Source organism: Solanum lycopersicum, chromosome 6 (genome assembly GCF_036512215.1).
Source record: "Solanum lycopersicum chromosome 6, SLM_r2.1".
NCBI lineage: Eukaryota > Viridiplantae > Streptophyta > Magnoliopsida > Solanales > Solanaceae > Solanum > Solanum lycopersicum.
Window position 1 is genome coordinate 751,602 of NC_090805.1, and position 22,563 is coordinate 774,164.

Here is a 22,563-nt window from a genome sequence, read left to right on the forward strand (position 1 = left end):
ATGATTGGTATCAAGGCGTAGTTGTATTTTTGTCGTTGTTTCTGTTCGAATTAACATATAAGTCAAATTAACTTCTTAAAGCTCCGTGTCCAATCAAATACCGTCAATAAAATTGCACCAACGGAGTAATAAAACATATTATAGATTCTCAACAGGAAGATATATGAATGAATAAACAACAAGAAGGACTCATAATAGGGGCGCGTATATGCATTAGGGTTCACCTGAATCCCCTTTCACCGAAAAATTACACTATATGCAGAAAGTCAAAATTAGTTTGATTTCCTTTGACTTTATTTGTTTAGATTTGATGTGAGAATCTTGACTCCGCTACTAACTAATAAGGTATATGGTAAAGAAAGTTACCGACCTGAAAGGCGTAGATCTTCAAGAGATTCAAACAAAGGTGAATCAATAAGAAAATCATCCTCTGATGAAATATCAATGAGCTTAAGCTTTTGATCTCCAATATCATAACATTCCATTTAGTCAAAAATGTAAAAAGATAGTATTTTGAATGTTTGATTGGTAGGGATAGAATGGCTAGAACCTTTAGTCAGAAGTCTCGAGTTGAGCTTATAAATGAAAAAGAAAATGTACTTAAGTGGCATTAGTCTGAATAAATTGGACTTAACGGAGATATCGAACATCGAGTAGGACAAAAAAGAGAAAAATTGGAGTTTGAAGTAATAGCAGATTAGGATTTGTAACTGACTTTCAATACAATTAAGCAGAATCAATTAATTAAATCTTATGATATGCAGCTGATTACTTTCTATTTAAAATGAATTTTGAACTTTTTAACGTTTCCTTGATCAAAGCCTCTTCGTAGTTTTTTTAAATTTCAAAAAATTTCCTGGCGGAATTTTATTTTTAAAAAAAAATTAGGGGCCTTCACTATAAAAAATTTAAAAATTGTGGCAATAATATAATTTTCGCTATATTATAATGTAGCAAGGATAATATATTATGGATATTTAGAGAAAAATTATATGATTAGATATACTTCACTGTCATGTATAATATATATACAACCACACTATTGTTATCCATATTTTCAAAATATTACCTACTTTACCACAAATTAAGAGTTTTTCTAATCATATATTGAGAAAAATACACTTATATACATGTATTTGTTATCATGTACACATAAATAGGAAGAGAGGTGAGCGAAATTCGTAAGCGAATCACACTATATATATATATATATAATATAGACTTATATTGTGTATAAAATTATGTGCGCATATATATATATATATATATATATATAGACATATTGTGTATAAAATTATGTGCACATAAAATATATACTATAGTGTATGAAAATTATATTTACAATGTATCTTCTGTTTTCAAGTATATTCCTAATGTATCATTAGTGTATCTCAAATGTTTTAATTTTATGTATTTTAAGCGTATACAATGTTCTACATTAATGTATAACAAGTATTTAATTTATACTACTTACGAAGACGGAATAAGCACACACCTCTCCAACAACATGTGTATTTTCCTAAAAATACATTTTATCTGTCAACGCATGCAAAAAGTATTTCGAACATTTCAGCATTCACATGTTAATCTTTCTACCAACCTCTTTCAAGTATAACACCGTCAAACACCTTTCATTTTTATACTTTGTTTTCTCCTCCTCCTCCTATGTAGAGGAGTTTATCAATTTGTTACTCACAGAATAAGGGGTGTCAAACGGACAGTTGAGTTGAAATTGGAGACATTAAAATGGGTTGGAATACAAATTGAATTGGGTCCTGACGTGCACGAGTTTATCGTAGGCTCAAATGAATTGGGCTCCAATGAGCTTTAAAATGGGTTGGGTCTTGACTTGTTCAGTTTGACTCACTTAATCTCAATAATTTACTTTTAAGAAAAAATTACTTATATACACATTATTAGTAGATGATGTTTACATTCCGGTGAATTGTGATGGATAATTTCATTGGATATTGGTTGTTGTTGTTTTGAAAAAGAGACTAATACGTATTTACGATTCAACATCTGGATCAAGGAGAAAAATTTATTCTAGTGACATTAAAAAATTATCTAATGTTGCCTACTTACCTCCAGAACAATGGATTTTTTTTAATCAGTCGGAGCGAGCTAACTGTTTATCTCTTGATACTTATAAGGACAAGGAATTGAAAGTTTATTGAATCCAAACCACCCTTTTCTTGTTGAACATGCACAAGACACTATTCATCAATGAAGCGACACACTGTAAATTTTATAAAATTTTATTTTGAAGTATATTTTAAATTCTTTTTTGATGTATTTTCTGCATTTGTAGGGATTGTAGATTATTTGTGCCCACGTTTTTTGAATTTCTTAGCAGAAAAATTCAATCCAATTTTATGCTTTCTTGACTTGATTATCTCTACTCAAGATATGAAACTTTGTTATGAAAATATGGCAGTCAAAAGGCCGCAGAAGGGTATATTAGTGAATATGACGATCCATCAAACCTAGGCGTCATTTCACACCACCAAATCATGATGTGTTAGTTAATCTAGAATAGTTTACGTGTATTGATGGATAGACAGTGTTTTTTAGTTAAGACTATTTTAATGTACATTAACTTAAGTGTTGGAGTGTTTCTCTAAAAACTTATTTTGTCTGACTTTAATGTCATATATTTTGTTCCTTAATCTTAGAATATATATTTGTCTTCATTTACAAATTTCATAATTAAATAAATGTTATGAAATTAAATGTACATGATATATTAGTTAATGCACGTGATACATTCGCATATATGTTACCCAACAATTTGTTTATAATTATAAGTGCATAACAAAATTTATCTAACAAAAGTAATATCGATATAAAACTGTTTTTCAACACAAATTCAATAGTTGTGCTAAAAATAGTTGTTTAATGTATGTATCAAATAAATTATCACACATGATACTTAATATACATTGCATGATACATGATATATAGTCATTGTAAATGATACAATAACCTTAACAAATGTTATCAAATTAAATGCACATGATACATTACCATATACGTTACCCAACAATTTATTTATAATTATAAGTGCATAACATATTTTATTAAACAAAAGTAATATTGATATATAAGTATTTTTTAACACAAGTCATAACAATATATTTATAATTATAAGTGCAATTTAAAATTTATTTAACACAATCATAACCAATTTTTTTTTAACACCAATACTAATTAATAGCAAATGTAAACAATACTTAAAATGATAAATTTTTACGTGAAAAATTATTCAACAAAAATATTAATGTTTTAAAAAATTACGATTATCTCATTTTTGTTTTGGGAAGAAAGTACAGTTCTTCTGTTGTGTCCTTCTTGTCCATAAGAATTTATGTTCGTAATAATCTTTTCATCTACATTCTTTTTTCTTCTTTTTCTTGGTCGTCCAGATAATCGTCTACTACCACATCCCAGGAGCTGGCTAATCTTCCTTATCTGGCATTGGTACAATTGTAATTTCATAAGTTTTTGCTAATGCATCAGGATTGTAGTAATCAGAGCAATATGGATGCAAATCTTTGACATTCTTTTCTTTTAAAATAGTGATTGCATGTGCACAAGGTATCTCATCTAGTTGAAATCTTCCACAACAACATACTTTTTGCTCAAGACAAACAATGTATTTTCCTTCCAACTTCATAAATCGAGAAAATAAATTCAGATGATGGAAAAACCTGCGTACATTAAAAAATTAAAATATACAATTATTTCATAAAAATCATGTTCAAACTGCAGAATGAATCAATGATTTAGTTACATATAATAAAAAAATAATATATCATGATACATACCTCCATCTTTTGAACTTTTAGACACGTTTATAATCACTACCTCCTCAAATCGTTACCGCTATATTTGAACTTTTAGACACGTTTATAATCAATACCTCATCAAATCTTCTCCCTGAAGTATCCCTTGTATGAGAGACTATTTCTTTGTTTTTGCAATGCAAGAACCAAAAAGAATTCTAAATGTATCACAATATTTTGTAATGTATCAGCTTTATGATTACTGTTGCAGCATCAGTATATTAAAGTATCACTTAATGTATCAATAAATACTCTATATACCAAAAATGATGTTCAACATCTACAAAAATCTTGATCACATACTTTTTAATTCATAATGTATTAGACATTCAAACAAAAAAATTGTATCACCATTTAAAGATCTAAAAATTTCAAACACTCAAACCTTTATTTATCAGATCTAACTTTGCAATTGAAGTTGTTCTTTATCGCATATTTCGCATCACATCTACAAGTGTTGCTTTATCTTATATTTCGCCATCACATTTATTGTTTTCAGTGTTTTTCCTTGATACAACGATATCCAACTTGGCTGCAATTGCTGCTTTGAGATTCAAAAACGAAATTTATTGTCCAACAATGATTTCATCGCTTTTGTAACTTTCATACTGCACTTTGCTGACCCAAATTCCTGAATGCCTCTGTGAAATTGATATATTTATCATGTAGCAAAAAAAAAAGAAATTCATTTGAATTTCTTACTTTTTCAATGATGTTCATAACCTTTTTGTCAATGTAGATGATATAATTTTGAAATTTAAATTTTGTAACGTGATAATCAATTACCTATTAAGATATGGAGTATTTAGGATCAGTTAGCCGTAACTTAAGCTAACTAACACAATATAATTAATTATTATGTTTTCCCCCTTTTTTAGCTCAACAGTTATTTGTTTATTGTATATCATTTACTATGTATAAGATGGTAGTCATGTATCACACGTTGACCTTTTTAAGGAATTTTCTGTAAAAAAAATGTAAATTAGTTGGGATAGGTTGTAATTCTCATCTTACACTATGAGATTCCTTTAATTTTTACTAATTTTAATATATTTTTATTTAAGCTTTATAATCACAACTTGAATTTCAATATAGATAGTAATTCACATATTCAGTATGGGAACATACATTATATCAATGCAAATAAAGAATCATAAACGGGGTGAAATTTGAGATTAAATTAAGCTCAATTGAGAATTCTCTTGAAATTGGTCAAGGCCTAAATGAATTAAGATATGTCAATTCAAATTATCTTGAACCAACCCCTAAAATTATGGATGGGTTAGACAAATTACCTATAATTGGGCTTATTTACATTTTTTCGCGAAAGAAAAACATAATTTTTTCATATTTGATTTATTTTTTTCTTAGAGGAAAAAATTCAAAGAGTACAAATTGAAGATCCCTCGTCTCATATCAATACACAATATCATCGACAATGTAGCTGTTTGGAGAGTCTTGTTTATAGAGATTTCTCCTAAGCATATTGATGTTTTTTCAATATATTTTTTTTATAATACATAAAAAGGTACAAAACTATCAGTAAAGGTTTAAATATATCCCTTATCCACCTATTTGTCAAAAAATACCATTTGCTGAATCTTTTTTTTTAATTCATTTTTACCCTTAAAGCTAACTTAAATTTATTTTTGTTATTTATTATGTGGATTTCTATTTGCTGAAATTAAAATTCCATTTGTATCACTTCATTTAACCAGCTACATGACCTAAATGCCCATGGTATCCCATCCCATATACAATCTTCAATAGAATAGTGAAATAAATGATCAATAAATTCACTCCGTTGATAATTTGACGAATCTTTTCACTTAAATATTACTAACCACAATACGTGAGAGGTTGACGTACAGTATTGAAATACATAATTTTCGAGAAATTAAATGATGTTTGCGTAAGATTGAATTAGAATCTACGGTGACTTTAACTGAAACTTTTATAAAGATGGAGTTTTTTTAAAAAAATTTAACGTGTCAACAAATAACGTATATTACAAGATATGTATAGTCTCTTATTTCACCAAATTATTTTTAGTAAGATTTTATCATCGATGATATTCTTAAAAAAAGTGTTTTATGTATTATTATTATAATTATAATAGATGCTTTTAACTCATACGAGTAGTTTTCACCTTTGTGATAGTAAAAAATACCCTCACCTTCTCACTGATCTCCCACATCGTCGTCATCTTCATCACATTCTCAGGAGTTAGTATTATGTTCAAAACATTTTGACAAATTATACAAATTATTGTTCTCTCTTGTTCGTTTCTCTTCTCCTTCTCTGAATCTAGCTCGCTTTTCTCTTTCCTCTTCCAATCTCGTTTGTCTCTCTCCTTCATTTTTCAATCTCGCTCGTCATAATATACAAATACATATATATAATATACAATCATCTACCCGATATACATATATAATTCACCCTTTTCTCGCTTTCTATCCTCTCTCGCTCGCTTCTCATCTTTCTCTCCCTAATCTCGCTCGCTACGATGAATAGTAATTATCAAACTTAACAACAAAATATAATTAGACTATTTTAAGTGATTATATCTGAAAGTTCTTTAAATATCATTACATAAACTAAAACAAAAAAAAGTAAAAAAGAAAAGGTTAAATACTCCCTTGTCAAAAAAAAAAAAAACAAATTCATTTGTCAAATCTTTTAATTTTTTTCTCTCTAAAAATCATTTGTCAAGTTTTTTTTTCTTTCCTTTTTTCCAAATATAAAAGAGAATAAATATGAGATATTTACCAAAAATATGAAACTTTCTTTGGAGAAAGGAGAGAGAATTTAAAGAATGGCAGTCCCCAATTTAATTAATAGGAGACGTGGCAATTTTCAGATTCTTCTTTGTGAAGACTAGGCATACAAAACAAACGTCACTTTATTTTTCTACATACATCTAATTTTTTTTAATTACTTATAAATTTTTTATTATTTTCGTTGATATACACCTGATACATTATTATCGTTGATAATATCTTACTAATTAATTTAATAATCATAATAAGAATAAAATGATTCGTATAACTTCATAAATCTGAAAAAACAGATATAAATAAAATGTTATTTTTATCTTGTAATTAAAAATAAACCATTTTAAATAATTTTTTTATTTAATTAAAAATAAGTATAAAATAAAATACAATAATAAAGAAAAACGAATAATACAATGATCATGAGATTAATAGATAAATTTTTTGATTAAAAATAGCCTCTTGACTTGTTATGTTCAAACTTATCCTTTCCTTCTAACAACAAGAAAAATAGAAAAGAAAAAGAAAGATTAACCCCCCCTTTTTTTTTTTATGATTTATGAAAGGGAAAATCATTTTTGTTGTTTCTTATATATAAAAATAAAAATAATAAAATAATTTATGATTAGGTTTGTTTTTAACTTACTTTTCTGAAAACAAGGAAAAAAAAAGAATATTTTCTTCTATATGCTTCCTATAAAACATCTATATTGAATAAAAAGTATCTGTTTTTTTTTTTGCATTTAATCAGCTCTTCCCTAACAGTACTTCAAAAACAAAACCCTAAAACAGGATTGATTCGCCGCCAGATTTTTTTTTTCTCTCTTTTCTCCCATATAAACTTTCATCATATCTAACATTTGCTCACTCTTTGTTCAGAAAAAGACACTTTCTTGAAGTTTTGTAATCAAAGATTGGGTTTTTATGAGCTTAAATCTTATGTTTTCATGTGGTGTTTTGTAGTTTTGAGGTTTATATGTGAAAAAAAGTTTTGGTTTTTTTTTTCCTTGTGTTGGTAGGGTTTGTGGGTGTTGATTATATTTTTGTTCTGGACTGACTGTGTAAAATTTGGTGTTTGATCATGGAGGTCTTGGAGGCTGGATGTTGAGGAAAGAGGTTTCTTGGAATTTAATTTGATCTAAGGTTTGGTTTTTATGAGCTGAAAGATTTTATTTTGAGGTTTTATACGTGGGGTTTGTAGGTTTATATGATAAAGTTTTGATTTTTGATAGATTTCTTGGTTTGTTAAGGATTGTGGGTAGTGATTATATTTGTTGTGGACTGACTGTGTAATTGGTGTTTGATTAGGGGATGTTGAAAAAAGAGGTTTCTTGGAATTTTAGTTGATCAACAGGATTTTGAGCTTGTCTTCTTGGGTTTTTTAGATTATAAAGGTTTATTATAATCTTGATTTTGATAACTTCATTGGGCTGTTAAGGATTTTGGAATGCGTGTGTTATTGGCTGTATTAAGTTTGTGAATATGGTATCTGAATTAGGTAGGAGACCAATGATGGGAAACAATGAAAATTCGTTTGGAGATGAGTTTGAGACAGAGATTGGGATGTTGCTTCGTGACCAGCGACGACAAGAAGCTGATGATCGTGAAAAGGAGCTGAATATGTATAGAAGTGGGTCAGCTCCACCTACTGTTGAGGGTTCGTTGAATGCAGTGGGTGGATTGTTTAATAATAGTGGTTTCATGTCTGAGGAGGAGCTAAGGTCTGATCCTGCTTACTTATCTTACTATTACTCGAATGTAAATCTTAATCCTAGGTTGCCTCCACCACTGTTGTCCAAAGAAGATTGGCGTTTTTCACAGAGGTTGCAAGGAGGGAGCTCTGCTATTGGTGATAGGAGGAAGGTAAACAAGAATGATAATGGTAATGGTGGGAGGTCACCTTTTCCTATGCCTCCCGGATTTAACTCGAAAAAAGCAGAGAGCGAGAATGAGACGGATAAATTGCAGGGTTCAGTGGAATGGGGTGGTGATGGGCTGATTGGTTTGCCAGGACTAGGACTAGGTAGTAAAAAGAAGAGCATTGCTGAAATGTTCCAGGTGCATACTTAAACTTTGTCTAGTGCATCTTTTACAATTTCAACTTTGGCTTATGGTTGTTGGATCCCAAATTCAACTATTAAAATGCTTTGAAAGTGCAACAATTAACATTTGGTATTAATGCTTCATGAAATTTATCTCATTTGTGTTACTTCTCAACCAGTATGTTTCTACTTAGAATGAAATACCCTGCAAGTTTCCTTGAGCTGTTTTGGCTGGACTTGGTATTTTCAGTTTGTGGAATTTTTTGTTATTGTGTGGCATGAATTCTACATGATAGTTGATTCATGTAAACTGGTACCATTGAATGGTAACAATTGGCAGCACAAATCTTTCATGATAATATTTTGAGTCATTCGTGGAAGGTCTCCTATCGTTAAAGTTGCTTAAAATTTGTGTGTTTCCTAATCATTGTTTTCGTCTGTGACACTCTTTGTTATACCACTTTGTTTGCAAGATGTCTTTGTAGACATGATACTCTTCTGTCAATCATCTTTCTTAAGTTGATTAGGCTGGAGGCAGTTCTACATCTTTGGCCAACATTTATGATTAAAGGGGGGTCCTTCGAAGTTAAAATCAACTGACCATCTGGAAGAATGAATACTTTTTGTTCCAGATAAGAGACTTGTTTTGCATTCACATGATAAGAGCAAAATAGTGTAACAATTATCTCTAGGATGTAGGGGTAAGGTCTCGTACATTCCACCCTCCTCAGCCCCTACTTATGGGATTACATTGGATATGTTTTTGTTGTTGTTGTTGTTGTTTTGAGTGTAACAATTACTCGTATCAAGTGCGGAATTGGCTCTGAGGAAACGCGAGCTTTGCATACTCCAATAAGAGCAAACATCTCTTACAATGTTGTGTTTCTTGTTCACTGTGTCAGAACACCCTTTAGCTCATAAACAATTAAGACCCTAATAATGGTGCGCTTGTGCTCCAATTAAAGCAAGCATCTCTTCTCAACTGGAAGAATGTTGCCTTTGTTGTTTACTGGGTTTGAAAATGCCCATTAGTTCATTAAGCGATACAAGATAGTGATATTGGTTGTTGTATATATGGTTCCTATATGATATCGGTTTTTGGCATTCGCATGGTGAGTGCAAAATTTTTGTAACAATTAATAATATTGTAGAAATGTTGTTGCATTTCTTTGTTTAATCATTAATTGTATGAAAATGCATGTCGTTCACTTCTTACGCCATTGAGTACACTAAGCCATGTTTGATCTCTGTTCCGACATTTCAAATCTGCTTTTCTGGTTGGTGGATGTTGTGCTCCATCCTTCTCCCTTCTCCTGTGATGTATAGTTTCTCTTTATATTATGTCGGTTTCCAGCTGAATGGAATTGCTGTACTGTATAAAGTGTTGTTTTGGATGATTTTCTGAACCTTACAAATTTTTTAATCTTCTTAAATGAAAATGGATCTGTCTTCTGTCTGGCATCTGATTTGTATATGTGTTGTTGTGTTGCCAATCTCTTTCCTTTTTTCCATTTTCTATTTTTTGGGTTACAGAATTTTTGAGTTTCAATCAACATACATTTGTTTTTTTAGAGAATTTTTTTTCCTTCCATTTAAAAGTTGAGTGACGATATTTGTTATTATTTCAACTAATGAGAAATTTCCCTTATGTTTAATCTCGAGAAATAGAATTTTACACAATCATCTGATGGGTTTTAAACCATGTTTCCTCCAGGATGACTTTAGCCGTGTATCTCCTGCTCCTGGTCATCCTTCACGTCCGGCTAGCCGAAATGCTTTTGACGGAAGTGCTGATACAATAGGTTCAGTAGAAGGTGAGCTTTCTCATCTTCGTCACGAGGTTTCTTCTTCAAAGCCAATAAGGTCTGCATCAAGCACACAAATCCCATCTGCTGCTCAACATGATGAGGTTCCTACTTCCTATTCATATGCTGCTGCTTTGGGGGCTTCCTTATCAAGAAGTACCACTCCTGATCCCCAACACATTGCAAGAGCTCCTAGCCCTTCCCTCACACCTATTGGTGGGGGCAGGGTAGTCAATTCAGAGAAGAGAAGTGTTAGTAGTCCAAATCCGTTTAATGGTGTGTCGTCTCACAGAACCGAGTCTTCAGAGCTTGTTGCTGCTTTATCTGGCATAAATATATCTAATGGTACGTTAGTTGAGATCATCTCTTGGATTGAACATGATATTGGTTTTAATACTATCCTCACAATCTTGCAGGTGGGCAGAATAGTACGAAGCAGCATGATTTCTTGAAGCAATCCGAATCCCCCCAGTTTAATGTGGCTTCTAATGCTCAGTCTGCGAAAGTACCATATTCTGTTGCTGTTACTGGCTCCAGTAGTTCATACCTCAAAGGATCCCCAACGTCGGGATTGAATGGTGGAGGTGGCGTACTGTCTCAGTATCCCCATTTGGATAGTCCAAATTCATCCTTTTCTAATTATGGATTAAGTGGTCATGCTGTCAGTCCAATGTCAAGCCATCTTGGCAACTATAATTTGCCACCTTTATTTGGAAATGCTGCTGCTGCATCAGCGATGGCTGTACCTGGTTTGGACTCTCGAATGTTGGGGGGATCTAATTTAAGCGCTGCAACCTCAGAGCAGACTCTCAGCAGAATGGGAAATCAAATGGGAGGAAATGCTGTGCCAGCATCATTCATGGATCCTATGTATCTTCAGTACTTGTCAGCTGAATATGCTGCGCAGGTTGCTGTTCTTAATGATCCTTCCTTGGACAGGAACTATATGGGTAATTCATATGTGGACTTGTTTCAGAAAGCTTATCTCAGTAGTGTGCTACCTCAGAAATCTCAATATGGGGTCCCATTAAATAGCAAGACTAGCGGTTCAGGTCATCCTGGCTATTATGGAAATTCTGCATTTGGAGTTGGTCTATCATATCCTGGGAGTCCTTTAGCAAGTCCAGTCTCTCCAGTAGGACCTGGTAGTCCTATGAGGCATAGTGATTATAATATGAGATTTCCTGGTAGAATAAGAAACATAGCTGGAGGTGTCATGGGACCATATCACTTGGATAACATGGAGAACAGCGTCGCATCCTCCCTACTGGAGGAGTTCAAAAGCAACAAGGCCAAGTGTTTTGAACTTTCAGAAATTGCAGGTCACGTTGTTGAGTTCAGGTATGTATCATTAATTTTGTTCTACTTGGTCTTTACCTACTTAAACTAGCCTCACTTCTAAAACTATAAATATCACCTGTGATCAGTGCTGACCAGTATGGGAGCCGATTCATTCAACAAAAACTCGAAACTGCAACCACTGAGGAAAAAAACATGGTTTTCCAGGAAATTTTCCCCCAAGCTCTTACTTTGATGACTGATGTCTTTGGGAATTATGTAATCCAGAAGGTATCTCTAACTTTGGTTGTTCTATGGAGTATATATTGATGTTGAGGTGCATGATCTCCAAGTCTGCTTTGTTTCTCTTTAAATGGGTTATAATGCATCTATTTCTCGTGCAGTTTTTTGAACATGGAATGGCATCTCAGAGGAGAGAATTGGCTAGCATACTCTTTGGGCATGTTCTAACGCTGAGCCTTCAAATGTATGGTTGTCGTGTGATACAAAAGGTATGCCAAAGTGAATCTAGGAATGCTCATACATGCTCAAGTGTTATCTGCTAGATTAATCTTTTGTTTTGGTTTTTATTCTGATACACTAAAAGTTAGCACCAACCAGTGGGCTCTCTGGGCTGATTATCAGCTTCTTCTCAATAACATGAGTTATATTGAGATGAAAATTGTGGTATGGTTGACTCTGCAGGCAATAGAAGTAGTTGACGTGGACCAGAAAATTAAAATGGTTGAGGAGCTTGATGGTCATGTTATGCGCTGTGTACGAGATCAGAATGGTAATCATGTCATTCAGAAATGTATTGAATGCGTACCAGAACTTCATATCCAATTTATCGTCTCAACATTTTTTGGACAAGTTATTACTCTCTCAACCCATCCATATGGCTGTCGAGTTATACAGGTAGATAAGTGATGTTTCTTACCCATTTGTCATTGTAATTTACTTTGATATAGTACTAATATTCCTTGATCCTTGATCTTTCAGAGAGTATTGGAACACTGTGACAATCCAGAAACTCAAAGTAAAGTGATGGAAGAAATCCTTGGATCTGTAAGCATGTTGGCACAAGATCAATATGGCAATTATGTTGTTCAGGTATGTAATATTCACTACTCAGCAATTTGCTGCAGCTGGCGTGTGGACTATCGTATTTAGAAGTAACTATTTTTTGGTTCTTTTTCTTGAATTAGTTGTTTTTTGTACACACTATCTTCACTTCTTGACTAGTATGGAGCAATGCATAAAATGTACCCGAGTTGGGAATTCCTGATTTTATTTTGATAAGGTAAAAGTTGATTACTGTAATGAAGTACCAAGATGTACAAAGACATTACAGGGAAATACAGAACTCCCTGAACATCTAACCCTCCCAGCAGACACAAGAAGTTCTGTTATGAGCATATACTTTGCTTATTTTTAAATATGGAATATCACACATTTCATTCCATTGATTGATGGCTCTGTCAGTTTCGCAACTTTAGTTGTTTGCGATGTCGTTAATTTTTTTTTTTACTTCTTTGAAAACTAGAAGTTAGAAAATTGAAAAACTATTCACAAAAAATTTCAACCATATGCACGCACATACACATTCACGTGGTTCTCTAGTGTTACCAATGTATGCCGTCACCCTTAACAGGATGCTAAATGGGGAACCTAGTACCTGTTCTGGCTAGAAGAAAAAGGTTATTAAGAAATGGTATTCCCCTCTATTATAAGACAGAAGCCCTTCTTGAGTTCTTATTTGCTTCCTTTGATTTTGTTTTAATAGAGTATTAGTGAGTGAAAGCGCTCTTTTATTCGGTTAAAAGTTTGCTTGTAAAAATTTAGCAAAGATGTCTTGCATCCCTATACTGAGGTACAATTCGACCTTTTTTCCTTGTACTTATTCATCCCTCTGTTGTTTCAAATGCAATACTTCCAGCATGTATTGGAGCACGGGAAGCCGGATGAGCGCTCTACTATAATTCAGGAACTAGCTGGGAAGATTGTACAAATGAGCCAGCAGAAATTTGCTTCGAACGTTGTTGAGAAGTGTTTAACTTTCTGTAATTCCAGTGAACGACAGCTATTGGTGAATGAGATGCTTGGCACAACTGATGAAAATGAGCCTCTTCAGGTTTGTCTAAATTTTATTCAACATTTTACCATTTAAGCAGGATTTTGATTTGCATATGGCTACTGGGTTCATAATATTCAGTACTGCTTCAAGATAACCTATATGGGAACTTCAATTTTTTTATTATTGTAAGCAACTTCTCTATCTTCACAAGATGGGGGTAAGATTGCTTACACATCACCTTGGGCAGACCCAGACCCAGTTACACTAGGTATGATGTTGCTGCTGCATCAGGGTGGAGTATAATCCACCTATGTTGAGCATTTGTTGAACTTTTAAACTCTTGCATGCACCTGCCTGAATTTCCAAATTCCGGGGTAGCAAGCTTGGTTGAGGATATGTTGGAGCTTCTGGATAGGATGTTTGAGCCTAGAGATTGCTGAACTAATGATTGTTGTCTTTTGGTGGGCCTCTATTGAGATACAACCCTATCAAGTTCTTTACCTCTGTTTATGTTCCTGTTCCTGTTGAGATGCATGGCATTGCAGTCTCAGATTAATCGCTAAGGTTCCCAGCTGTTTTAATTTTAGGATGTAGCTTGAATGGGACATCAGTCTCTTAAGAAAGGTTGAACTTGGAAGAAAAAATTGGTATAACCGATATTTTGTGGCACTTGTTTTTGAAAGGCAAGAAGTGGTTGAAGATGAAGTTACCAAACAATCATTCATTAATCCCGATTCTTCTATTATTCAGTTTCCTAGCTCCAAAAATTAACCCAGAAAAACCTCAAAACCAACTGTTGCCGAATTGAAGATAAGATATTGAACTCTCTTGCTTTATTCAAACTAAAATCATGGATTATGTTGAATTCAAAATAAGCACAAAAGTGATATGTGTTAGCTATAATTTCTAAACTTCTCTTAAAACTAGCTGCACTGTGACCAGCATTGACTTGCCCTTGACAGTTGCTAAAAGGCATTTGAAACTGAGGCAAATGGTGATGTTGCATAAGTTTTTGGTTGTTAATTTATTCACCGTTCCAAACATATCATGGTTGGCGGGCAGAGGTAGCTGTCTCTTCTGACCTTTGTATTTTGTTTGTGCTTTTTGACATCTTGACATGTTTGGTCCCATTTTAACAAAACTACTCGACTTTGGATGCTTAGACTGATGTGTTGGAACTCTTCTCAAAAAAAGATGGAGCAAGTGGGGTGGGTGTTCGCCTGGAGTGTTTTCTCTATGTCAAGATACCCCGAGTTTTCTATATAATTATTTTACCTCAACAATATCATGCTATTACTCTTTGCATCTTTGGGAATAGAGTTTATCTAAGAAGTACTACCACATGTACCTATGGTTTTGATTTTGGTAGCAGTTGTAACATATAAACTTTTAAATAGTCTTGTTTCTCTTCTCTCTTCTCTAATTGAAATCAGTTGTGCATTGTGTTTTCACATCTTTCTTCTTTTTATCCAGGCTATGATGAAAGATCAGTTTGCAAATTATGTAGTACAGAAGGTTCTGGAAACTTGTAGTGATCAGCAACGCGAGCTGATCATGTCGAGAATTAAAGTTCACTTGAATGCTCTGAAGAAATATACTTACGGAAAGCATATTGTCGCCCGTGTTGAAAAGCTAGTTGCTGCTGGGGGTGAGCTCTTTTTCTGTTTGTACTTGTCTAGATGGTGTTTTTGGCCATAACTTTACATGCAAATACAGCACTATTGAAAAAAAAAATTCACTTATAAATCTTCCAACCTTTTTTCCAAGTGATACAATTCCAACTTACAAAGACTCGTTCTCCAACTTCCGACTTCAATAACTTGTTTTGTTTTGAGGTTTCAACTGAATATTGTCCGAACGTCTGCTAAATGATTTTTGTATGCTGTTGTTTTGCAGAAAGGAGGATTGCTGCGCAGTCCCTAAGTACTGCTTAGTCATGTAGGAAAAGAAAGTTGTACAGCTAACTGAGGCTAGTTTGAGCTACCTATCTTCCACATCTGTGTTTTGTTATTTGCAAATAAAAGTTGTTGCATGTACTAGAGGAGATGTACATTGTGTAGTTAAAAAAACATAAATATCAGGTATGCTGAAGCTCAGATGTCAAATATTCGAGATGGCTGTGCAGATGGAAGTTGAGGTGTAAAAAAAAAGGAAGATAAAAAAGGCGAGGTAGTTTTACATCGACGCGACTGTACAAATGTTGCCTTTTGTTGGAGAGTTGATGTTTTAGGGGAAGGTCAGAATTTTATTGTATGGTATTTCGACAATTTTATTTCTTTTATGGCCAAGTATATTCTACTTCATCTCAAATCCTCAGTTTTCTACTCTTTTTGTGGATTTATTTGATACTCTTTAATCTGCAATTGTACTTGCTTGTGTTTGTTCATTTGGGTGATGTGGAATTATGTTTTTATTTGTTTTCCCATGTCTCATTGGAGCCCCGGATTCGTTAGCATATGATTTGTAGAAGGGGATATTAATAAAATTCTTTTTCATACTCGGGATTTGAATTTGAGACTTCTGGTTAAGTATAGAAGGGATGTATCGCGCTTGTTTACGTTGTTTGTTGATTGATTTAAACTTCATGTTATATATTTGCTCTTGGGTCAATTTGTTGCATCTGGTTTATATTATGATTTATTCACTTATTTATTATTAATATCTTTGAATAAAATCTTAATATCAATATTGTTGTATGAAAAAATCTTTTTAGTCAGAATTTGATTAGAATGGTAAAATAACATTTTCCACAACATTATGTTATTAGCATTTTATAACGGAGGAAATGCAAAAGTATTTAGTGCTAATTTAGATATTATCTCAAATTGTGATTTGAAGTTATCATATGAAATTTAAATTGATTTGAAATTGAAACTTTATTGCATATTTAATTTAAATTTCTTAAAATATATACATGTTTTTAAAAATAGCTTCACACTTATGTTCCATAAAAGTTTTATTATCGCGAACTACTTTAAAATGAAATAAATTACCATTGAGTGTGAAGTTTTTATAGAAGTATATCTTCACCATCTTTGACATAGTAAGTTGTCTTTTTTTTCTCCTTTTTTTTTGTTTTCTTCTTCATTTTTTTTCATTCAGTATTTGATATTTTGATTGAAGTTTAGTTAAATTCGTGTTTGTGTAAGAAAGTTCTATATTGGGGGTAAAACACTCTCAAAAAAAAAAATGAATCTGTATCCAAGAGGAGTCAAATTCAAGATTTTTGATTGATTGAACACGAAAAATACTTATTACTGCATCATAATCTTGATCGGTGTTATTTATGTATACAACTATACGTCTATATCTCTTCTACCATTGCCATTGTTGAAGTGTTATGAATGAATATGTAGTGTAAAAATTATCAGCAATTAATGCATTTTAAAGACAAATTAATAATTCTTTAATAGACTTATTTAAAATATATCTAACAAATTGAGCCCATTTTTTTTTAAAAAAAAAAATCTCCATTAATTAATTTTTCTTTTTCCAATCATTAACTCAAGAGTAGCAACAACAAAGAAAAGTAATTGAGTTGTTATTTTTAAACTTATTAAAAGGAACTTAAACGAAAACAACCTTTTCTTATTTTCTAAAGATTGATCCTCAATTTTCTCCTAAAATTCACCAAAAATCAAAATCAAAACCTAAGATAATAAATTATTCATAAAAATTTGAGAGAGAAAATATGGAAGAGCGAGAAGTTTCTCGAATTGACAAACTACATCTTATTAGAAAGAAAGCTTATTCTTGAAAAAAAAAGAGAGTTTTAAACGACCAAAAATAAAAGTATAAAACTAAATCCCGAGTGGAAGACTTTATGTATCAAATGTTATAAATATAATAAATTAATTTATTACCGAATTATTGGTTAACCGATTAAAAAAAACCCTTAAATCATTAAGAATCAATAACTCGATAAATAAGAAAACCAAAAGCGTCACCAACATCGCTAACCAATAACATGTTATTGATAAACCAATATCTTTTTCTTCCATTCAAATTATCAATTTCAATTCGATTTTAGACAACCCTAATTTGAATAAACAATACCCCTTAATCTGTTATTCAATATAGGTAATTAGGTTTACGTATTGTTTAAACTTTATCGGTCTAGTTTGATTTCTATGGGGTGAATCATATCAATATTCTCTGGAGTAACTTTGAGAATCAACGCTATGCTAGTGATATTCAATCGTAAATATATATATTAATAAAGAGTAATAAAAATATTTATTAAGGATGATGAAATTAGATTCAATTCGACCAAACTATTTAAATTTGGATTGGTTATTAATCCACATTTGTTAGTTGAATGCATTTCAACCCATTAAAACTTGGATTGATATGTAACCCAAACTTTCTTTTATGAAATCTTGTCAAAATGTTTTTAAAAAACTTTTTATTTTTATTTTTATGTTGTATATAGTTATAACAAAGAATTTTTTTTATTATATACCAAAAAGCTTATAAAATGTGCTACTAAAACTTTTTAAAAATTGATCGGGTTGGGTTATGATCAATTACTAACCCAGTTTGACCCAATTCATTTTGGTCCAAACAAATTAGGTTAGATTCGGTCCTGATCCATTTTGATATGTCCAAATTTAATTTCAATCCATCCAATTGTCAATTTTAGTCTTTTTCGATATTAATTAATTATGAGTGAAATTAATGTGTCTATAAGCTTTAAAACACTTATAAAAATACTAATTACCGTTTAAAATATAGTTTTAATAATAATTAAGCTATTATTGTTAACAAGTTGCCAATGGTGCAATGAATCCAATTGATTATACTTCTCTATTGCAAGTACACATTAGTCAAGTATGATGATGATTTGAACTATCGTAGATATTATTTTTTTGGGCTATATTTTATATTATGACAACTTAAAAAATGCGATGAAAAGTGAATTTTAGGTTCAATAACTTTGTGATGATTATTTTCTTTATAATTTAAGACTCTTGTCGTTTTTTTTTTTTGCTGAATAACTTTATGATTTTTTTTTTTAAGATATTGATTGACAACATTTATAAAAGTCTCATAATATTTTTAAAATTGTAAGTTGCAAATGTTTATTTTTTATTTAGTCATGTTTAATTAAATTACATCACGAAAATTTTAGCAGAATCATATCTCCATCAAAGGGTGAATTCAAAGTTGAATTTTGTTTTAACATGAAATTTTTAATATTTTAAATTGTTTTTTGTTCTCATAAAGTAAAAATTTCATAATTTATGAAAATTATCAACACTTTTCAAATTTGTATGTAATTTACTGGACCAGCAGAACTTGTATCATAAACAAAGTACTAAAATATTCTAACACGCTACATTAATAAATCACAAATTTCATGTTTTCTTATATAAATAAATACTTATGAAAACACGTTATTATAAAATTTCAAATACACATACTTTTACAAAAATCTATTGATCCAATAAATTAGCAGTATTTTAAAAAAAATTATAATCCTCCCACTTGGTACAAACAATTTCTTCACATGAACCATGCGACTTTTCTTTTTAAAAAATGAGTTTCTTTACGCAAATATAAATTTATGGACCAAATTTAATATTTTAAAAAAAAATTAAAAATGATTTTAAAAAAAATAAATTAAAACCTACTTTTTGAAGAAATTAAGATTTAAAATCGTAATTTGAAATTAAAATTAGAAAAATCATTCAATTTTGTAAAAAAATACTTATTTCAAAGTTAAAACTTCAAATTTGAACCCCTAATTCAATATTGAAATGCCTAGTTAATCCTATTTTCTTTGAGAAAATTAAGTAGGAATTCATAAATACTAAGATTATGTACCTACACATTACAACAATTACTGATTCTTGCAAAAAGAGTAAGAAAGAGATTTAGATATTTACTATTTTTTATTTGTTCATTTTAATTAAATATTTATAATAAATGTATATAAGTAATTTTTTATAATAAAAAACAAGTAAAAGAAAAGAAAAAAAAAATACTCACACAATTTTAATATATTTATCAAACTTTAACTTTAATACAAATTTCAACAAAGTAAAATAATGCAGCATAAGTAATGCTTTTTTATAGAATTGAAATTATAATTATTAAACTTTAAATTACAATTTCAAAAAAATACATACTATTAAGTATAAGTATCTTTCAACGAAAAAAAAAGTAAAGTGAGAAAAAGATATAGATATTTATAAGATTCTAGTAAGAAAGATTAATAAAAAATATTAATGTCTCACGTAATTGACATTAATTAGTATTACTGTTCACACAATTTTAATATATTTATCTAACTTTATTTAAATCAAGTAAATTAACGTAGTATAAGTAATATTTTTCTAGATTTGGCCTAAAGATACATTTGATCAAATAATTAATTCATTTTAAAAACAAGAACACATTTTTATAATAATTTTTTAATTATATAAGTGAAATCATGATTTCAATTTTTGAATATTAAAATTACATTTCAAATAAAAACACATCTAATTTAACATAAAGCATCTTTTTCAACATATAAAAAAAAAGAAGTAAAAGTGAGAAAAAGAAATAGATATTTATAAGATTCTAAGTAAAAAAAGATTGAAAAATATCTAGCAAAATCATCCACGTTGGCAATTGCTGGGCCAATTTAGAATCAGATATTGCACTTTTTCTCACACTTTTCCCCCTTTATTTAATACTATATTCCTTATTTTCCACCGCCACATACCCCAATTTCTGCCCGCCGGTGAACTTACCGGAAAATCCTGTTACTCTGATCCAATCCTCTACTGATATCACGGAAGATTGGATTTAACTTCGAAAAAAAATAATTACAAGAAATTTTTTTAAGAGGAAAACTGTTGGGATTTGAGAAGGTTCTCTATGGGTGAAGAAGTGAAAATTACGGACGGTGATGGTTACGCCGGAGATGATAATCGTGTTGGCGAGTGGGAAGACGGACTTCCGAGTTTTGACGATCTGACGCCGTTATCTCAGGTTTTAATCCCGCCGGAGTTAGCGTCGGCGTTTAGAATTACGCCGGAGCCGGCGAAGACGATGACGGATGTGAATCGTGCTTCGGAGAGTACGTTTTCGTCTCTACGTGCTGGACAGTTACATATGTTGTCGGAGAAGTATAATTTTAATGAAGGAAGGAATGGAGATAGAAATCATGAGAATGATGAGATGGATCTGACGAGAGATGGATCCGAGTCGAGGAAGACACGGAGGCTTGACCCGGAGATGGTTACTGAAGAGGCTGATTCGGCATTGAGGAATGAGAATTGTGGAGATGATAATTCAGCTAAGACGCTGAAACGGCCGCGGTTAGTCTGGACGCCACAGCTGCATAAGCGATTTGTGGATGTTGTGGCGCATTTAGGGATTAAAAATGCTGTGCCGAAGACGATTATGCAGCTGATGAATGTGGAAGGACTGACGAGGGAAAATGTTGCTAGTCATTTACAGAAGTATAGGTTGTATTTGAAGAGAATGCAAGGGTTGTCGAATGAGGGACCTTCTTCGTCTGATCATTTGTTCGCTTCTACGCCTGTGCCACAGAGTTTGCAGCAGTCCGGTGGTAATGGACACAGTGGTAATGGTCATAGTAGTAATGGTCATATGCCTATGCCTATGCCTATGCCAATGATGTATCCGCCACAAATGGTGCCTATGCCTATGATGGGAATGTCAGTACATGGACATGGGCACGGGTTTCATCATCAGTATAATATGGGGCAACCCCGAGACTGGTCTGGAAATAAATTTGGTTCTTATCATCATGTTGCTCCTGGTGAAAAATAGGTGTAGACACAAAAAGGAGGTTAGATTCTTGATTCTATACAAGTTGCTGCAACTCTACTGTTTGATAGCTTTTTGTATGCTAATAATAGTTAATTGTTTGTACAGGGTTGATTACTGGATTGTGGCATCAGAAATCTCATTTGGTGGAATGCAAACTAGGAATTCCAGTTAGACCCTTTAGGCCTTTTTTCTTACTACTTGTTTAGATTTGGTAGATTTATAGGTAAAAAATTGCATAAATTGCTCTAAAGTTCTTAGAGCTAGGTCATTTCTGATTGTAGCTTCTTATTCAGAAAGGAGCTTGAGGACATAATACATGATAAGATTGTTGTTTCGATCACACTTTGCTTGAAAAGTAGTAGAATAACCAGATTCTGTTTTTCTTTTTGTGTTGCTAAGTATTGTTACGTATCTTTTGGTGTGTCGATGTGTTTTTAATAGATGAATTGATGGCAAAACCAGCTCTTTTCCAAAAAGTGGGTGTAGACGATATAGGAGTGACTGCTGACTCTTACATCTTGTTTACTACTTCCCCTTTTGGTCAATTGCAAAAAAAATTACTATGGGAAAAAACAAACTACTTCTAAGAATTTTCAGGCCATAGAACATTTTATCTGGCAGTTAGTGTTGGCGATATAGTATGAGTCACACTTTTTAATAAATTATTGGCGTGTAACGGATATTTGGTGGTCATACGCACTGATCTTCATTGTCCTGGAAGTGTATTGTTGCTGATAAAAAGTTCTATTCTAATTTCTGTAGCTGCAGAGAATAAGATACTAAAAGAATATTTTTTTTGTTGATCTCTTGAAATTGATGCAAACTAAGATGGATGGTCAAGTAAGAACATAAAATGACTTTCTGCGTCACAACCAGCACTTCAAGGAGGGATCAACCTGTTCTAATTTTGTAATGAAGATTTCTTTTTTTAGCCTCCAATATATTGTAGCAGCA

At 31.8% G+C, this 22,563-nt stretch overlaps 2 protein-coding genes across 3 annotated transcripts; both read left to right on the forward strand.

The window, feature by feature from the left end:
- Positions 1–6,681: 6,681 nt before the first annotated feature.
- LOC101257175 (pumilio homolog 2) lies at positions 6,682–16,131 on the forward strand. Of its 2 annotated transcripts, XM_019214375.3 has the most exons (11): positions 6,682–7,762; positions 8,118–8,677; positions 10,376–10,811; positions 10,883–11,807; positions 11,894–12,035; positions 12,149–12,256; positions 12,450–12,662; positions 12,747–12,857; positions 13,684–13,878; positions 15,295–15,469; positions 15,718–16,131. In XM_019214375.3, the coding sequence occupies exons 2-11, from the start codon at positions 8,129–8,131 to the stop codon at positions 15,753–15,755; spliced, it is 2,892 nt and encodes a 963-aa protein (XP_019069920.1). In that variant the 5' UTR covers positions 6,682–7,762; positions 8,118–8,128; the 3' UTR covers positions 15,756–16,131. The 2 variants fall into 2 exon arrangements, with proteins under 2 accessions (XP_019069920.1, XP_019069919.1); XM_019214374.3 differs by having other exon boundaries at positions 6,797–8,677.
- Positions 16,132–20,518: 4,387 nt separating this feature from the next.
- Positions 20,519–21,991, forward strand: LOC113002614 (transcription factor LUX-like). The gene is given in 2 exon segments (NM_001365457.1): positions 20,519–21,628; positions 21,715–21,991. A coding segment is annotated over 1 exon segment (921 nt). The 5' UTR covers positions 20,519–20,688; the 3' UTR covers positions 21,610–21,628; positions 21,715–21,991.
- Positions 21,992–22,563: the final 572 nt, after the last annotated feature.